The sequence below is a fragment of the Elaeis guineensis genome, chromosome 5, assembly GCF_000442705.2.
Source record: "Elaeis guineensis isolate ETL-2024a chromosome 5, EG11, whole genome shotgun sequence".
Classification (NCBI taxonomy): Eukaryota; Viridiplantae; Streptophyta; class Magnoliopsida; order Arecales; family Arecaceae; genus Elaeis; species Elaeis guineensis.
The window spans coordinates 2,563,942-2,580,134 of NC_025997.2; the positions used below are offsets into that span (position 1 = coordinate 2,563,942).

General features: G+C 39.6%; 1 protein-coding gene across 3 annotated transcripts; it reads left to right on the plus strand.

The window, feature by feature from the left end:
• Positions 1-940: 940 nt before the first annotated feature.
• On the plus strand, positions 941-7,591 carry LOC105044389 (telomere repeat-binding protein 5). 3 transcript variants are annotated; one of them, XM_073257128.1, is made up of 12 exons: positions 941-1,108; positions 1,876-1,962; positions 2,500-2,527; positions 2,607-2,741; positions 2,820-3,699; positions 3,830-4,039; positions 4,130-4,192; positions 4,304-4,383; positions 5,276-5,520; positions 5,982-6,287; positions 6,375-6,438; positions 6,872-7,591. In XM_073257128.1, exons 4-12 carry the CDS (start codon positions 2,661-2,663, stop codon positions 7,040-7,042), a joined length of 2,100 nt encoding a protein of 699 aa, XP_073113229.1. In that variant the 5' UTR covers positions 941-1,108; positions 1,876-1,962; positions 2,500-2,527; positions 2,607-2,660; the 3' UTR covers positions 7,043-7,591. The 3 variants fall into 3 exon arrangements, with proteins under 3 accessions (XP_073113229.1, XP_073113231.1, XP_073113230.1); XM_073257130.1 differs by having other exon boundaries at positions 2,500-2,741; positions 2,809-3,699; XM_073257129.1 differs by lacking the exon at positions 1,876-1,962.
• The last annotated feature ends 8,602 nt before the right edge of the window (positions 7,592-16,193 follow it).

Consider the following 16,193-nt stretch of genomic DNA (forward strand, 5'->3'; position numbering starts at 1 on the left):
TTGTGGCTGCACCAGGATCCAAACGATGTAACTGCTGTACCGGAAAACTAGATGATCCCTTGTGGCTGTAGCATTCCACCGGACACGTGTCGATCGAGGGATTGGTTAACAGGGGAAACTAGGCAGGCCGCCCTTGTCGCGCGATAACGGTAAGCCTCCGATCGTGGCGTCGTGCTTTCCGGCCCAGGCTTCGACATCATCGACAAAACCCGGTGCCACCACACAACCTCCGGCCTTATCCCCGCTTCTAACGCCGTCAAATCTCCTGGCTGTCCGTCCCGCCACGTCACCCCTCGCAGTCGTCAAGTTTAACGAAAATGACGCCCGAGCGAACCCCTCATCCGCCCCTCCGGACGCCCTCCATCTCACAAATTAAGAAATTATTATTATTTTTGTATAATAATCGGATAATGGCTGCGAAGAGGAATCCAATGGGCTCTGCTTTTTCACTCCACGTGGCATCTACTTTATAATACGTGGCAACCACATCCAGAGTAACTAGTTTTAGAATGTGCTCGCAGTAGATCAGACGGTCTAAGAATTTACTGTACTTGTTGAGCCCACCATTAATGACTGTCGGATGCCAATTTGACGCATCTCGGTCATCCGATTGCTCTCTAGTGATGCCACCCGAGCGAAAATTTTCTGTTTTTGGAATAAAAGAAGGCAATTTAAAACCGGTGTCCTATCACGTCCTCTAACCGAACTGTTAAAAAAAATAATTCAAAAAAAAATCTCACCCAATAAGATAAGGCCGTACAATCGGAGGATAGACACGTGGCCGGAATCGAAGGGACCAGGAACCGGGAATAGATCACGCGGAGGGAGGAAATGGTCTTGGTAGTTTGGGCGAACCGGCAGTAGGCGGACCGAGAGAGGTTTTACCGGAAGGTCCGGTGACAGGGTCCATGGTATAAGAACTGGGGTTTAAGCAAAAGGGGCGGTTTTCAGGGTTTTGGCGATCTCAAGGCGTGGAGGGGGAGAGAAATAGAATATAAGAAAAGGGAGGTTTTCGTTTGAAAGAGCGAATTTTTGGAACAATAAGGCGTTCGTGGAGAGGATTTTGAATTCCGAATTCTGATCGAGATCTAGAATTCGTTTCTCTTTGGTAATTCCTTGTATGATCTATAATTTCGTAGGAATTCATATGGATTTTGGTGGGATTCCAACGTTTTTTCTGACGATATGACGGGAAGCACGACCGCGAGGTTTCATCAAATCGCTGTTTTAGATGTCAGAGCAGCGAATTCCGGTTGGGGAGGGTTTGGAGCCAGGATTCCCATTTATTTTCCTTGGTTTTTGTGGACGTTTTCCGAATTTTTCTTGGATACCTTTTGATCGCTTTGATCATTTTTCTCTGTGTTTGGTCGAGCTTTCGAATTTTGCTTCGATTTTCCTTTGATCATGTCAAGTTGGATTGCCAAGATTCCGCTCCATGTCCTGGCTAATCTTTAAGATGCGCGTATTGGAGCTCTAATTTCGATCTATTTTTTCCCTGACATTTTGGAAGTCTCCTTGGATATCTTTGAAACCGTGGAATTGGAATTTTCTTTCATTATTTTTTTCGTGATTTCTTAGGATTTGTCTTCTTGGAGAAGCAATATGTTTGGATTTTTTTTTTTTCCTTTCAAGTGTGTTGAATTCGATCGAGATCCGATCTACCTTTAAGCAGTTCATGTCTATTTTCGGAGTTCATTTGGATCGTCTCATATGTTTCCTTGGGTTTTGGTTTCTGGAACCTAAATTCCTTAACCGTTACGGATCCCTATGCATGTGATATTTGTCTTGATCTCTTCGTCACAGGGTTTCGTGGCTATTTACGACTTCTTTTTCCTGACGACGGAAAAAATGTTTCTTGTTTCGCTCTTCTGGCAGGAATTTTAAGGAGATGCCTCAGATTCTCCAACCGAGGTTGAAGTTTTCCGGACATTAGTTAATTATAGACACCTCCAGGGTTTTACGGTAAGATCTTTGATCTGTTCTTGCCTTTGTTTTAGATCCTATGGCTTTTCCACGGTTCTGGGTTTACCCAAATAGTATATTTAACCTTTCTCCCTTTATTCATCGCTGCGATCTCCTTATTAATCTAATCTCCTTTGTTTTTTTCCTTTAATATTCTCCTCTGCCAAAGTTTCTATGTCTCTGTCCTTTTCCGCCTAAGGTTATAGGAATTCGAATGAGATAGCAAAGATGTAAAATAAATTTCCAAATGCACCACTTTTACAAAATTTGATTTTTTGGAAAAGAGCGTTTCATCGTACAGTTTCTTGCTAGATCTGAGATTTCTTTGCTCAAATATACTGTATGCAATGCCGTTAATGCTTTTATCCGGCTTTTGTTGGAGGAGAGAGAAGGCTATTGATATTTTGAGTTTTAGCTACCTTCGATACCTTAATGTGCTTGTAATATGACTTTCTATGTCTGAACCTTAGAGGTTAATATCTGTGTATTTTTTAAAAGAAAATTAAAAGTGTCTGAACTTTGGAATTTTTCTGGCAGTTCTCCGTCATAGGTTCTGTGAAGCAAGGTACTTTTGCTGCTATATTCATTTGATTCGAGGAGTGGACCCTGCTTGATTTGGTTTTGAAGACGAATTATGAATGCAGAGGTGCTGTTTACTAGAAATTGCTGAGTTTCTTGTAGCTGTGAGTCTTTGAGATATGGTGTTGCAGAAGAGGTTGGATTATGGATCTAGTGGCTGCCAGGTTGCTGCAATGCCACATGTTCCAAGATCAGCTAGGGTACATATATTATCCCAATCTGCTTCATCCTTCTTTCTGGTTGTTAACTCTATTTAACTCATTGCAGTTCATCTACAGGGTAAGCGTTCTGTTAGAAAGAAGGTCGAGGACAATCGGATGGGTGCATTTGATTTGCTTGCCACTGTAGCAGGAAGGTTGCTATCAGAGAGACACAACTCCTTGACTCCATGTAACATAACTGGAACATCTAATCCTACTGCTGGAAAGGAGATTATTAAACTGGAACATTTTAAAGATGAGAAGCCATTCAAAGCTGAAACTTTTGATCAAGGAAGCTGTGATGAGAGTACTTTGGGTTCTGATATTGTTATTCAGAGACAGGGTGGCTATGCCTCAAAGGAGCATTCGCAAACTCCAAATGCAACTCGTTCATCGCCTGCTTCTGCCATTGTAAAGTCTGAAAAGAAGGACTCTTTTGCTGGGGAGTCAATTATTAGTAGTACATGGGCCGAACGTGGATATTCTCTTGGCACCAATACCATCCCCAAAAAATGTGGCACTCAGAGATGCATTCCTGGTTCTATGGAATCATATGAGTATGAAGGAGATGGAATTAATACTCCACTCCAAGCTGAATGGCTAATTTCTGGAAAAGTCATAGAGAGGAATGCTCCAGATATGTACAGTTCAGAGGATCCAATGGATTTGGATACTAAACCTCCTGCTTTGATTAGTTCCGACAGCAGTGCTGAAGTGCCTTCTTGCAGAGATCGTGTTCCTTATAACAGTTCTGTTCCCAAGTGTGGGGATGGAATGGAATTTTCTGTATATAGAGATGATGACGAACACTCCTCTGGGTGCACTCATCCTAGCACTGTTACTACTAATGCTTGTAGGGCACAACATATAGGAGACCGTAGGGTAAGGAAGCTTTTGACATCCAAGTACTGGAAAGGTGATCCAACTATGTCAAAGGATAGGCAGCTTGCCAATACTGGTACAAATTCTATAATATTGATAACATCTTAATTGATGATTTTATGTTGATGTTTATAATTATAATCTTTTTTTGTCTTTGTGGCTGACTTGCCTGATTGACTTGACATTCTCTCATTTTCTCTTTTCAGATGTAGAAATGAAGCCTATTTTCCGCAGCAGGAGAATGCCTTGCAGACGTCTTAGAACTCAAAGGAGTTCATTCAAGAGGAAGAAGTTGTTTGAGCGCTGCTCAATATCAGCATCTGATGGAGGGATATTTCGTGATGATATAACTAATCCACCTGCAAAGAGTGGCATCAAGTTAGAAGCAAGCGATTCACCTGCAACTTTGCGTGGAGGTTGGTATCGTTTAAGCTATTTACGCCTGCTGACCACCTTACGATCTTTTTGTTACTTTGAATTTTGAAACAATCACATTGCTTGTGCAGCGAATGGTGCATCATCCTCTACAACTGGTGAAAAATCATCATATGAATCGGGAGATTACCATGGTATATAGCCGGCTACATAAAACAATGATGACTTGTTAATCTATGACTTTGTTCATTTTGTTTTGACCCTGATATCATGAGGTTCTGAGGCGTACTGTCCTTTTCTTTCAGTGAAATTTAGTATCAAGTCTTTCAAGGTGCCAGAACTTTTTATCGAGCTTCCTGAAAATGCCACTGTTGGGTCTTTGAAGGTACATCATCCTCTAATACCTTTTTTATTTCCTATTCCTGCTTGGCAACTAAAATTATGCATATTCATTATTTTATCCGTTCCATTTAGTACCAGACTAAAGCCTTGGGACCTCATATTTTATATTTTTATTGTATCTAGTCAGTTTGTATTAATGCAATAGAAAGTGATAATTCGGTAATCTTATGATTGTGCCCAATATGTAATTGAAGGTCTTCAATTTAATTATCAGAACATTAAAGAAACAGAGTTTTTACTTTGTAGTACATAGTATTATTTGTAGGGACTGAAGACCGATACGTTGTGTTAGCTTTTCAATGCGACTGCTACGTGTAGCTTTGCCATATACTGGAGCAATAACCATTGGCACCGCCAACATGTGCTCATGGATAAGAAAATTTCGATATTTGAACTCGAACGATGTCCAATTTGGATGAGTTCCTCTAAAATTGGTATATGGATCTTGTTATATTTGGAATGAAATTCTCTGCGGTATTTAAAAGATATCGTATAATGTTGTTTATATATTGAGATGTTTATTAAAAAAAAAATTTATATGATGTTTATCTAAATTATTTAAATATTTTTAAATTTTATTTATTTTTTTTAGTATTTTATTATGTACGTGCGGCGTCTCCTCTTTTGATCATATTTTGATGGATTATGTATGTACGATCACTTATCTTTTGATGAATTACGCACCTGCGATTATTTATTTTTTAATTATTTTTTAATAGATATTTTTGAAATATGTACAGCACTCTACGATTTTTTTTTGGATACCGCAGAAGGTCCGTTTTCGTTATATTTACTAAATCAGATAGGCAGATATTTATTGCTCGACAGACGTGCTCTCTGAATCTATAGGGTTTACAGCTGTATTTTCTTTTCAGCGGACGGTTCTGGACGCTGTGACTGCTTTTCTTGGAGGTGGACTGCGTGTTGGTGTTCTTCTCCAAGGAAAGAAGGTTAGAGATGACAGCAAAACCCTGCGCCAGGCTAATATTGCTCGTGCTGAAAAGCTGGACAATTTGGGCTTCACATTGGAGCCAAATCCCAGACCAGCGACAGCACCCCTGACCAGCCCTGACGATCCCCATCTTCTTCACCCTGATGATGCTCCGGAACCTTTAGCAAGGTAAACAGATGAAACTTAACCACTGCTACTTAATATATAGTTTGATTGAAGTTACTTTGGATTTATCTTTTGCACCAGTATTAGCAACTCATTGTATAGATCATGAAAGTGCTTCAAGTATCCTCTGCATTTGCGAATGGGCTGTTGCCATATATTACCGGTTGGGTCTCCTTCCTCCTCTCAAGGAAAAAAATATGAGGGGTATCTGCATTTCTTGGAAAGGAGGAAATGTTGTATTATGTTTGGAAATCCTGGTTGTACCAATTGACTGCTATGCTTAAATTCAACCATGTTATGAATCAATCAATTCAATTGCGTCAGAAGTATGTTGCTTTGATCTTAGTAAGCTAATAAGGTTGTTTCATTCAGGCAACTGAAGTGCGTTACTCCATGTAATATCTATTTGAGGTTAGTTACCTGGTTATTTATCGAATGTCTGATACCATTTCCATTTTTCGTAGGATCGCACCTGAAAAACCTGCACCATATCAAGGGGCATCTGATGCCACCCCACAGCCTGTACTAACCTCTGCAGCAAACGGCCCTGAGAGTGATCGCGATTCTGTTCACTCACCCGCCGATGCGCCTTCTCTGGACAGAACCCGAGCTTTAGTTCCAGTGCCGCAAATGAATGTCGAGGCCTTGCCTGTGGTTCCGCTTCGCAAGTCGAGGCGCTCTGAGATGGTCCAACGCCGCATCAGGAGACCCTTCTCAGTCGCTGAGGTGGAAGCACTTGTCCAGGCCGTCGAAAAGCTCGGGACCGGAAGGTCCGTGCTCATCACTTCTCTTCCAACTAACCCGATAGTACACCATTGCCGGCCGTCCATTTTCTTACTCCATATCTCTTTTTCCAGATGGCGGGATGTCAAGCTTCGGGCCTTCGACGACGCAAAGCACCGGACTTACGTTGATCTTAAGGTATTGTCCGTTAAATCTCGTTGGTGTTTGTGTTTGGTAGAGTCCCGTCTTTTTCAAATTTTAAATTATGCCATATGGAAGCGTAGCCATCTTTGTCCAATTCCGGGAAAGCCTCCTCATCTTGATATGGTTGGTACTGTCCATACGCCATTGGTTTGTTTGCTTTTACTCGTTCAAGGTCAGAGGTTTATCCTTATCGGGACACTTACCCGTGTGCGACTTGTGGACCCTCTCAGCCTGGATCTTTTCAAGCTTTATTTAGAATTATTATTTTGTTAAACATCTTTTATTCCGATGGCCCGTTGTTTCTTCTTCTATAGTTGGAGGAAGCTTCTCGTCTCTTTGGTTATGCTCTACAATATTGCATAGGCTATTCAAAGAAGTTACCGTACTTGACCATGTGCTAAACGCGGTGAGATGTTTGTGGACGCAGGACAAGTGGAAGACGCTGGTGCACACCGCCAGGATTTCCCCTCAGCAGAGGAGGGGGGAGCCGGTCCCCCAGGAATTGTTGGACCGGGTTCTGTCAGCCCACGCGTATTGGTCTCAGCAGCAAGCCAAGCTCCAGGTCAAACCGCCGGCACAAACTTGCCTGCTATTCTAATTTGCATCCTACTACCCTTCTCAGAAGCTAGGGCGACATCTGATCCATGTGTAAAGACAAACCTCTCACCCACCCACCCAGCCGAAAAAAAGAAAAAAAAAAAAGACACAAAAGGTACAAAAAGTTTACAGATCTGTGTAATATTTACTCACCATTATTTTTTTAAGCCAGGGTTCCGCTCTTATGAATTATCAAAGGAAGGGACTTTCTTTGGCGGTTGTACATGATCGGTGATCCGGGAAAAAACAATGGAATAACCCAGCTGTGGCCCCTAACGGCACTCGCGTCTCTATGGACGCATTCCCATTCTGATTAAACCAAAAAAAAAAAAAATCTTCACCCACTCAATTTAGTTCATTGTTTTTTGGAGGCTGTTATTTGAAAAAGGTAAAGATAGCAAGGATTCATGAATTCTTTTCGGATGTTATAGGGTCTCATGGTTGTCAATCTTTTTAACGATGTAATTTTTTAATAAATATTGTACTTTTTGGAACACATTGTTCAATGTAGAGAAATGATCAATAGATCTATGTTATCCTTAAATATTAATTATATCTATTTAAGTGATTTAGCCTTTAGGCGACGAACATGTTACAAACGAAAATCATTCAAGGTTAACACTGCACAGTTAGTTCTAGTCGATTTTACACTTGCTCTTTACAAATGATCTTATGTTGGTTGGTTGGATCACTACTCGAAATGTGATTGGATTAGGAAGGATCCGGAAGTTCTGCAAAGCTTTCGATCAGAAGGTGAATCTCTCTAAATTTGTTGTGATCTTCAACTTCAAGACGTCAGTCTGAATTTGGCATGTGATCAGAGAGAGCCTGGATTGGAAAGCAAAGTGAGATCTTATGGTGCGTAGGTGTTTCCATTTTTGACCGTAGGAGTGCAAACTGTGGAGGAGTGAAGACGGTGATCTAAGAGCAATTTGAGGGATACCAGGCTTGTGCCTTTTATATGATGGGAACGATCATTTTGACAAGATTTATTCTTAGTTTCATACCAATTTATCTCCTTTCAAATTCGATTTTGCCCAAAATTATGGTGGGCAGATTGGAGCAGCTCTTTCGTAGCTTCTTATAGGACTTGAGATTGGGAGGTGGGGGTGGTATGTATTTGCTGGCATGCAAGGTGGTGTGTCAACCGCTGAGGGATGAGGGATTTGGTATTGACATGCAGTTAGATTTCTTCTAGACCTAGGAAGCACATAAAGTATGGTGATGAGGGTTAGATATGGAACTTGAATCATAGGTGAGAAGATTCGGATTGGTTGGGTGTGCATCCTTCGTTTGGAGGGAGACCTATGCGCATGCTCCGAAGGTCATTGCTTGGATGCGATGGCTGACAAGGGGTGGTCAATTTGTACAGCTCCTATGAGATTAGTGGATCAACGATCTTCCATTTAGCCGATGGCCGACATTCATTAGTCATGAGGTGATAGACACTATAATGGTGTGTGATCTCTTCGGCACTGATAACAGCGGATGGGATTCGATAGTGGTGGCTCATTTTTTTGGGAGATTGCTGGAAGAGAGGATATTGATCCTTTCAGTTCTGATCCATGATCATTTGAATGTCAGCGTTTAGAGACATTCTTAGTTTTCCATAGCAGTGACAACAAATCTCTATCGATTATATCGAAGATAGATTTGGAGGTTGGGGGTGCACCTGCAGGTGAGCTTCTTTTTTTGGAAGGTGGCTTGAGATCAGCTTTCGACAAGATTCATTTTGAAAGACTAAGGTGTGGAGATCCAATAGGTCTACCCATGCTGTGGATTGGAAGAAGAGACGGTGGAGCACATGTTATTTTTATGCCCGAGATCCAGACAAGATTGGTATCTCGTCAGACTGTACCAACATTTCATCCAAACTACTACTGTTCAGACGTTCTTGGAGTACCTTTGAAGGAGTGCAAAAGGAGCTATCCCTAATGTGGCAGTTTCCTATGCTACATACACAGTCTATTACATTTAGCTTGTCGGAAATGGCCTAATATTTGAGTCCAACAGAAGCTCAACAAAGTTTATCCTGAAGAGAGATCGCATTCTAGTTGCAGAGATGACTGACATGATCTCTTCTGAAGGAAAAATGAATAATTCAAAGCATGTATTTTTAAAATTTTATAGCGGAATGATAAAAGATTAAACATTTTAACCTTCTAAACATGCCTTAGATCATATCTAAACTACCATTAAGGATCTATGATATGAAAAATTTATACATAAAATCTGAAATAAAATAAAAAACTGCATCGATCACATCGATGTCCTGAATTTGATCTAACATTTAGATTATGTCGGTAAAGTTCAAAACTCATCACCTTTTCGCAGGTTGATGATCTCCACTGCTGGTAAGCATGGTATGAAGCTCTCGCTGATACCGAGTAGCTGCACAAACATCCGACCTCTACGGATGGTCCACACAAAGCCCTCGGATCGATCAGCCCTCCACGGGAGTGCTAGCTCGCATAGTCGGCTTCTGATGGCAGATCTGACTTGATCTCCTTCTTCGATCATCTCGGACATTTTCGATGTCGAAGATGGATCAGAGAAGGATGCTGGATGGTGGAGAAAAATCAGATGAAGACTCTCTTTTCTTTGATTTTTTCCTCACTCAAAAATCTAGAACAGTTCTAGATCTCTCACCCAAGAGGAGAACGGTCTCTTCTCTTATTCACGCCAAGAAGGAAACCCACCCAATCCTCATGTTCCAAAAAGGTATTTTCAACCCTCTTTTTCTTTGGTATCTCACGGTGAGAAGCTCTCTTTTTTTTTTATAGTTGTCGCATAAATCAGATAAAACAGGATAAAAGCTGGAGTTTGTTGTAATTCAAATACTTTTGAATTTCAATTCGACTCCAATTTTTTTTCATCCTTATCTAACTTAAAGAGGGACTTACCGGAGAAATTTGGACACGAAAATCAATTGGAAAGACTTCTTTTTCTCGTACACAATAGATCCCTTCAAAAGCAACCAATGTGTGGAAGGATATGGATAAGGTTTTAAGTTGAAATTCAAACTAATTTAGATTCAAATCAAAACCAATCAATTTCTATCCTTAATGGGTGATAAAAAAAAATTATTTTCTAATTTTCTCACGTACAAACTAATTTTGTGTGGTGAGAAAAAGCGTGAGACAATTTAGGTGGCGTAAGGGATAGAGTCCTATTCATTTGGGACTTTAGGGTTTAACCAATTGGATTTCTTTCAAACCCAATCCAATTAGACCCAAATAAAGTATGATGAACCTAATCTAATTAAGCTCCTATAATTTCAATTAAAATTGATCAAATCAATAAATTAATTGAGCTACAAACTCGATCAAATCAGGATCATTTCTCCCTTACCGATTAGGTCATCTCATCACCCAATCAGACTTGACTTGATTGAATCAAATTCAATCAGACTTGATCCAGACTTTAATGCTCAATCAAATTGAGCTAATTAGTGATCTAATCACTAATTAATCCTCCATTAATAATAGAGTCCAAATCTAGTGGGACTCTTCTCTAGAGCCCCCATCTAGTGGGACTCTTCACCAGAGTCTCCGTTGACTGAGACTCTTCAGATTAGCCATGTGATCGGAGAGGACTTCTAATGTGTGTGACCCCATAAATTCGAACCTATGCCGGTAGCACAGAAACTGATTCCTATACCAATTGAAGTAACCATCTAGCAATGGTACCCGACGTTCGGATGGACCGAATGTATGCAAAGCAACACTCAAGAACCTATTTGAATATAGTTACCTTATAATTCATCCCTTTGATCCAAATGCTTAAGGTGACCTAGGGTTTAACTGCCAACCCTGATATGGTCATCCATATTGTATTTCAATTTTCAAAATCCATCACATGGATTACCCCGACCAAGATTTTATTGAATTGAAATACACTGATACATTAACTCCTACTTATTTGGAGGGATCAATTTCATCTTGACTCACACACCGACTTCACAAGTACTTGACTATATCCAGAAACCTTTCATCGTTGAATTAGAAATTTCGGTAGTCCGGCACCAAAGCATAGTGAGTTGTTTGGAAGTGACCGTGGTGATCTCAGATCGAAAGGACACTTGTACTTATATCTATTCGGAGTGACTCTTGACAGCAGAGTACTCCAGAGTTGGTCACGTTCAGTGAAATATACTCCTATATTTCACCAGCATGCCATACCAACGTCTCCACACTCTTTGGTTAAGAGGACAATCAACCTATAGGCACACAACGACCTACACTTGATATGTCTATCGTCCTAATAATAGCATATCATTTGATCGCAAATTCATTTAAGGACTAAACGATATATCCTCCTATATCGAATCAAATAGTCCTAAGAACTTCATCACATAATAAGAGTTCAAAATGAGATATACATAGTGATGAAAAAAATTAAATAATATTTATGAATTCAACAATTCATATACAATTACAATGATAGGTACAACCGTCAACTGACTGACGATTGATTTTGGGATAATTTCCAATAATTCTCATTTGGACTAAAGTCAATCGGAGCAGTATCGTATATCATCTTTGATTTGTAGTCTTCGAACTCCTTGACGTCGAGGACTTTAGTAAATGGGTCAGTTAGATTTTCCTTTCCGTCGATTTTCTAAAGCTCGACGTCACTTCAATCTACGATCTCTCGGACTAGATGGTAACGGCACAGAATACGCTTGGTTCGCTGATGTGACTTCGATTCCTTCGCTTGAGCAATGGCACCAGTACTGTCACAGTACAACAAGACGAGGCTGTCAAAAGAGGATGCCACTCCAAGCTTGTTGATGAATTTTCGTAGCCACACAGCTTCCTTCGCAGCATCGGATGCCGTGATATATTCCACCTCACAAGTAGAGTCGGTCACAGTGTACTGCTTGAAACTTTACCAGTAGATTGCTTCACCATTCAGGATATAAATATATCCTGATATGCTCTTGCTGTCATTATAATCTGACTGAAAACTGAAGTCTGTAAATCTTATAAGTTTTAAATCAAATTCTCCATAGATAAGCCACTGATCCTTAGTATTTCTCAAATACTTAAGGATGACCTTTATGACCTTCCAGTGATTCTTATCTGGATCGGACTGGTATCTGCTCACTACTCCTAATAAGTATGCCACGTCCAATCGCGTACATGTCATGACATACATAATAGATCCCACTGCAGAAGTATATGAAATTTTACTCATACGCTCTCTCTTGAGGAGTTGTCGAACAATAACTCTTCAAGAGAGAAATTTCTTGGCCTATCGGAAGATAGCCTTTCTTAAAATTCTCCATACTGAACTTTTTCAGCACAGTATCAATGTATGTCGACTGAGATAATCCAAGCAACCTTTTAGATCTATCTCTATAGATCTTCATCCCAAGGATGAAGGATGCTTCTCCCAAGTCTTTCATAAAGAACTGTGATGACAACCAAATTTTTATTTTCTGTAATGCAGGGATATCATTTCCAATTAAGAGAATGTCATCGACATACAAAATAAGAAATACTATCACAAAGTTATTAACTTATTTGTATATGCAGGGTTCCTCTCCATTCTTAATGAAGCCATACGTTCTGATTATTTTATCAAAACGCATGTTCCAACTTCAAGATGCCTGCTTAAGTCCATAGATGGATCTTTCAAGTTTGCACACCTTAGACTCATCTGTGGATATGAAACATTCAAATTGTATCATATACACCTCTTCTTCTAGCTCTCCATTTAAAAAGACTGTTTTCATATCCATTTACCAGATTTCATAATCCAGATGTACTGCTATCGCAAGCATAATCCGAATAGACTTGAGCATTGCTACAGGAGAAAACGTCTCGTCATAGTCAATACCATAATACTGATGATAATCCTTGACAACTAGATGGGCTTTATAGGTCTCCACCTTTCTGTCTGTCCCCCTCTTCTTTTTGAAGATCCACTAACACCCTATGGGTTTATCCCTTCAGATGGGTCAACCAATGTCTATACATTGTTAATTTTCGTAGACTCCATTTCGAATTTCATGATTTCCAACCATTTATCGAAGTCAGACCTCTACATCGCATCCATATAGGTGATCGGATCCTCATTGTTCTCATCGAGTTCAACTGGATCCCCGTCTCGGATTAAGAAACCATAGTATCTATCCAGTTGATGCGGTACTCTACCGATCTCCTTAACGATGTTTCTACAATAAGTTTCAAATTTGATCTAATCAAGTCCAATTCTATGGATTTACTAGATTGTGTCGGTACTTTTACCGATCGAACTTCATCAAGTTCAATCTTTGAAGCATTAGTTCCTTCATCAAGAAACTCTTTTTCTACAAAGACAGCCCTATTGCTAATGAACACTTTCTGTTCGTCAACAAGATAAAAGTAATATCTCTTGATCTCTTTTGGGTAGCCTATAAATAGATATCTGTCAGACCTAGGTCCAAACTTGTCGATTTTCAAATATTTGATATAAACCGGACATCCCCAAACCCTCAGGTGAGAGAGTGCTGGCTTACGCTCTGTCCACATCTCATATGGTATTTTACTTACAGACTTACTTGAAATTTTATTTAAAATATAACAAGCTGACTCGAGTGCGTATCCCCAAAAAAAAATCGACAGACTTGCAAAGCCCATCATGGACCGAACCATATCTAACAGGGTTCGATTCCTTCTTTTCGATACGCCATTATATTGTGGTATTCTAGGAGGGATCCATTGTGAGAGAATCTCATTTTTTTCTAAGTATGTCAGAAACTCACTGGAGAGGTATTCTCTACTTCATTATGGAATCGTTTAAATATTTCAAACGATTCTGACTTATATGTCATTAAGTAGACATGCCCATACCTCGATAGGTCGTCTGTAAATGTAATGAAATAATAATATCCATCTCTGGCATTAGTGTTCATCGGTCTACATACATCAGTATGTATCAGACTTAGAACTTTACTGGCTCGCTCGCCTTTTTCAGTAAAAGATGATTTGATCATTTTTTCAAGAAGACAGGACTCACAGGTTGGGAGTGATTCACAATCACTGACTTCGAGGATTTCTTCTTGTGTCAACCTATTTATTTTGTTCTTGTTAACATGATTTAACCTACAATGCCAAAGGTAGATATCGAAGACATCACTAATTCTAGGATGTTTGTTGGACATGTACATTACACTAATAGGTTGTGATAATATATAAATATCATTGTTCAGTTGTCCATTCATCGTATTAACACCATTCATAATGATATTAAAATCATTTTTTTATTGAAATTTCATAACCATACATGACCAAAAGACCTACAGAAATAATATTCAATAAAAAGGAAGGACAAAAGTGACATTCACTTAGAATAATTATATTAGACTTGAATACAAGCTTAATAGTCCCTAATGCTAGAATTGAAACTGATCTTCCATCTCCAACATTAAAGAACCTTTCACCTTCTTCAAATCTCTTACTGACCTGCAGACCCTGCAACGAATTACAAATATTAAAAGAGCTTCCGGTATCTAATACCCAGATAGTAGAATCACAAATTGAGAAATTATAAGGTGTTATCATATAATTACCTTGTCCAGCAACAACTTGCTTCTTTCTCGATCTGTTCAGATTCAGGGAGGCAATGTATTGAGGATAATTTCTTTTTCAGTGCCCCTGCTTCTTGCAGTAGAAGCATCCCGTCTGACTCTGATCGAACTTGAGTTTCTTGATCTGACTGGGCTTGGGTGCCCCAGCACTTTGTACCCTTTTCTTGTTCTTCTTGTTCTTCTTTCATTTCTTAAAGGATCGACGTCCCGAAGAAGATCCTCCCACAACATTCACCAACTCCTTTTGGAGCTGGTGATCCTTCTCAAAGTTTTGCAGTAACTCCAGCAAACCATGGTAGTTAATTGCAGGCTTTATCATTCGAAAATGAGTAAGGAAAGGGAGGTAGGACTTGGGCAGAAAGTTCATAATAGCATCCTTCTCCAACTGCTCATGCAAAGGAAAGTCAAGCTTGCTTAGGTGCTCAATCATCTCGATTATGTACAATACATGATCAGTGACTGATGTTCCTTCCCTCATTCGAGCGTTGAAGATGGCACAACTAGTCTTGTGCCTCTCAACATCGTCGGGTGTGCCAAAAGACTTGTTCAACATTTGCAACATGTCTTGTGGCCGAGCATTCTCGAAACGACAGCTAAACTTATCATTCATCACCGCCAGCATAATACAACGAACCGTAGTTTAATCATTGAGCCATTTCTGATAAGTATCTCTGATCGAGCTACATGCATTTGGAGCTGGCTCCTCGGGTGCCGGATCAATTAACACATACAAAATTCATTCGTACTCCAAGATAATTTTGAGCTTTCGATACTAGCTATTAAAATTTGGACCCATCAATTTATCACTATCTAATAGTGATCGAAATGACAAAATGGTGGCTATAACTGCAAAAGAAAAATCAGAACCTAATTAGTATATGAATTAATTACCTAAAGATATAAATTTTAGTCTAAAAGTTCTCCCACTATTTTATTCGAATTGATAGCCTCTACCTTCAATTCGAAAAATTATACTAATTTCTTAGTGGGTACTAGAATCCACATGGACTGTATATGGACCCGAGTGTGGCTCGACCAATCTTTGTGTACCCATGGATAGATTCTTAATCAATTGTTTCACCAAACAATTTCTAGTATTCAATTTTGCTCCAGACACCTCTTCAGCAGGTGTGTGGCGCCTCCACTGAAAGTTCTGGTTAGGTCCAACCATTAACATGTCAGAATTTAGTGTATCTAACAAATGAGTGATCAAACTCGAATGTGGCTCGACCAACCTGACCATCATCAGAAAGACACAACTAAAACAACATATTATGAATGATAATTCCGACAGCCAGATGAGCACCAAGCGTGTGGCGCTTTCAATGATCATCTAAACCATTGAACTCATTATCACCCAACTTAATGGGAGGCTATGATCTAGTTATCGCAATAACTATTTCATTTTTAGAGACCTAATAATTTTAAAAGATTTAATTAGTTGAATTGATAGATAAAAAAAGACTTGACCAGTTAATCTTAATCATCCCATTGACTTCACCAAGTCAGATTAAAGAAGTTTAAGTAAAAGTTGATCCAACCAACCAGTCATAAATCATCTCACTGATTTCACCAA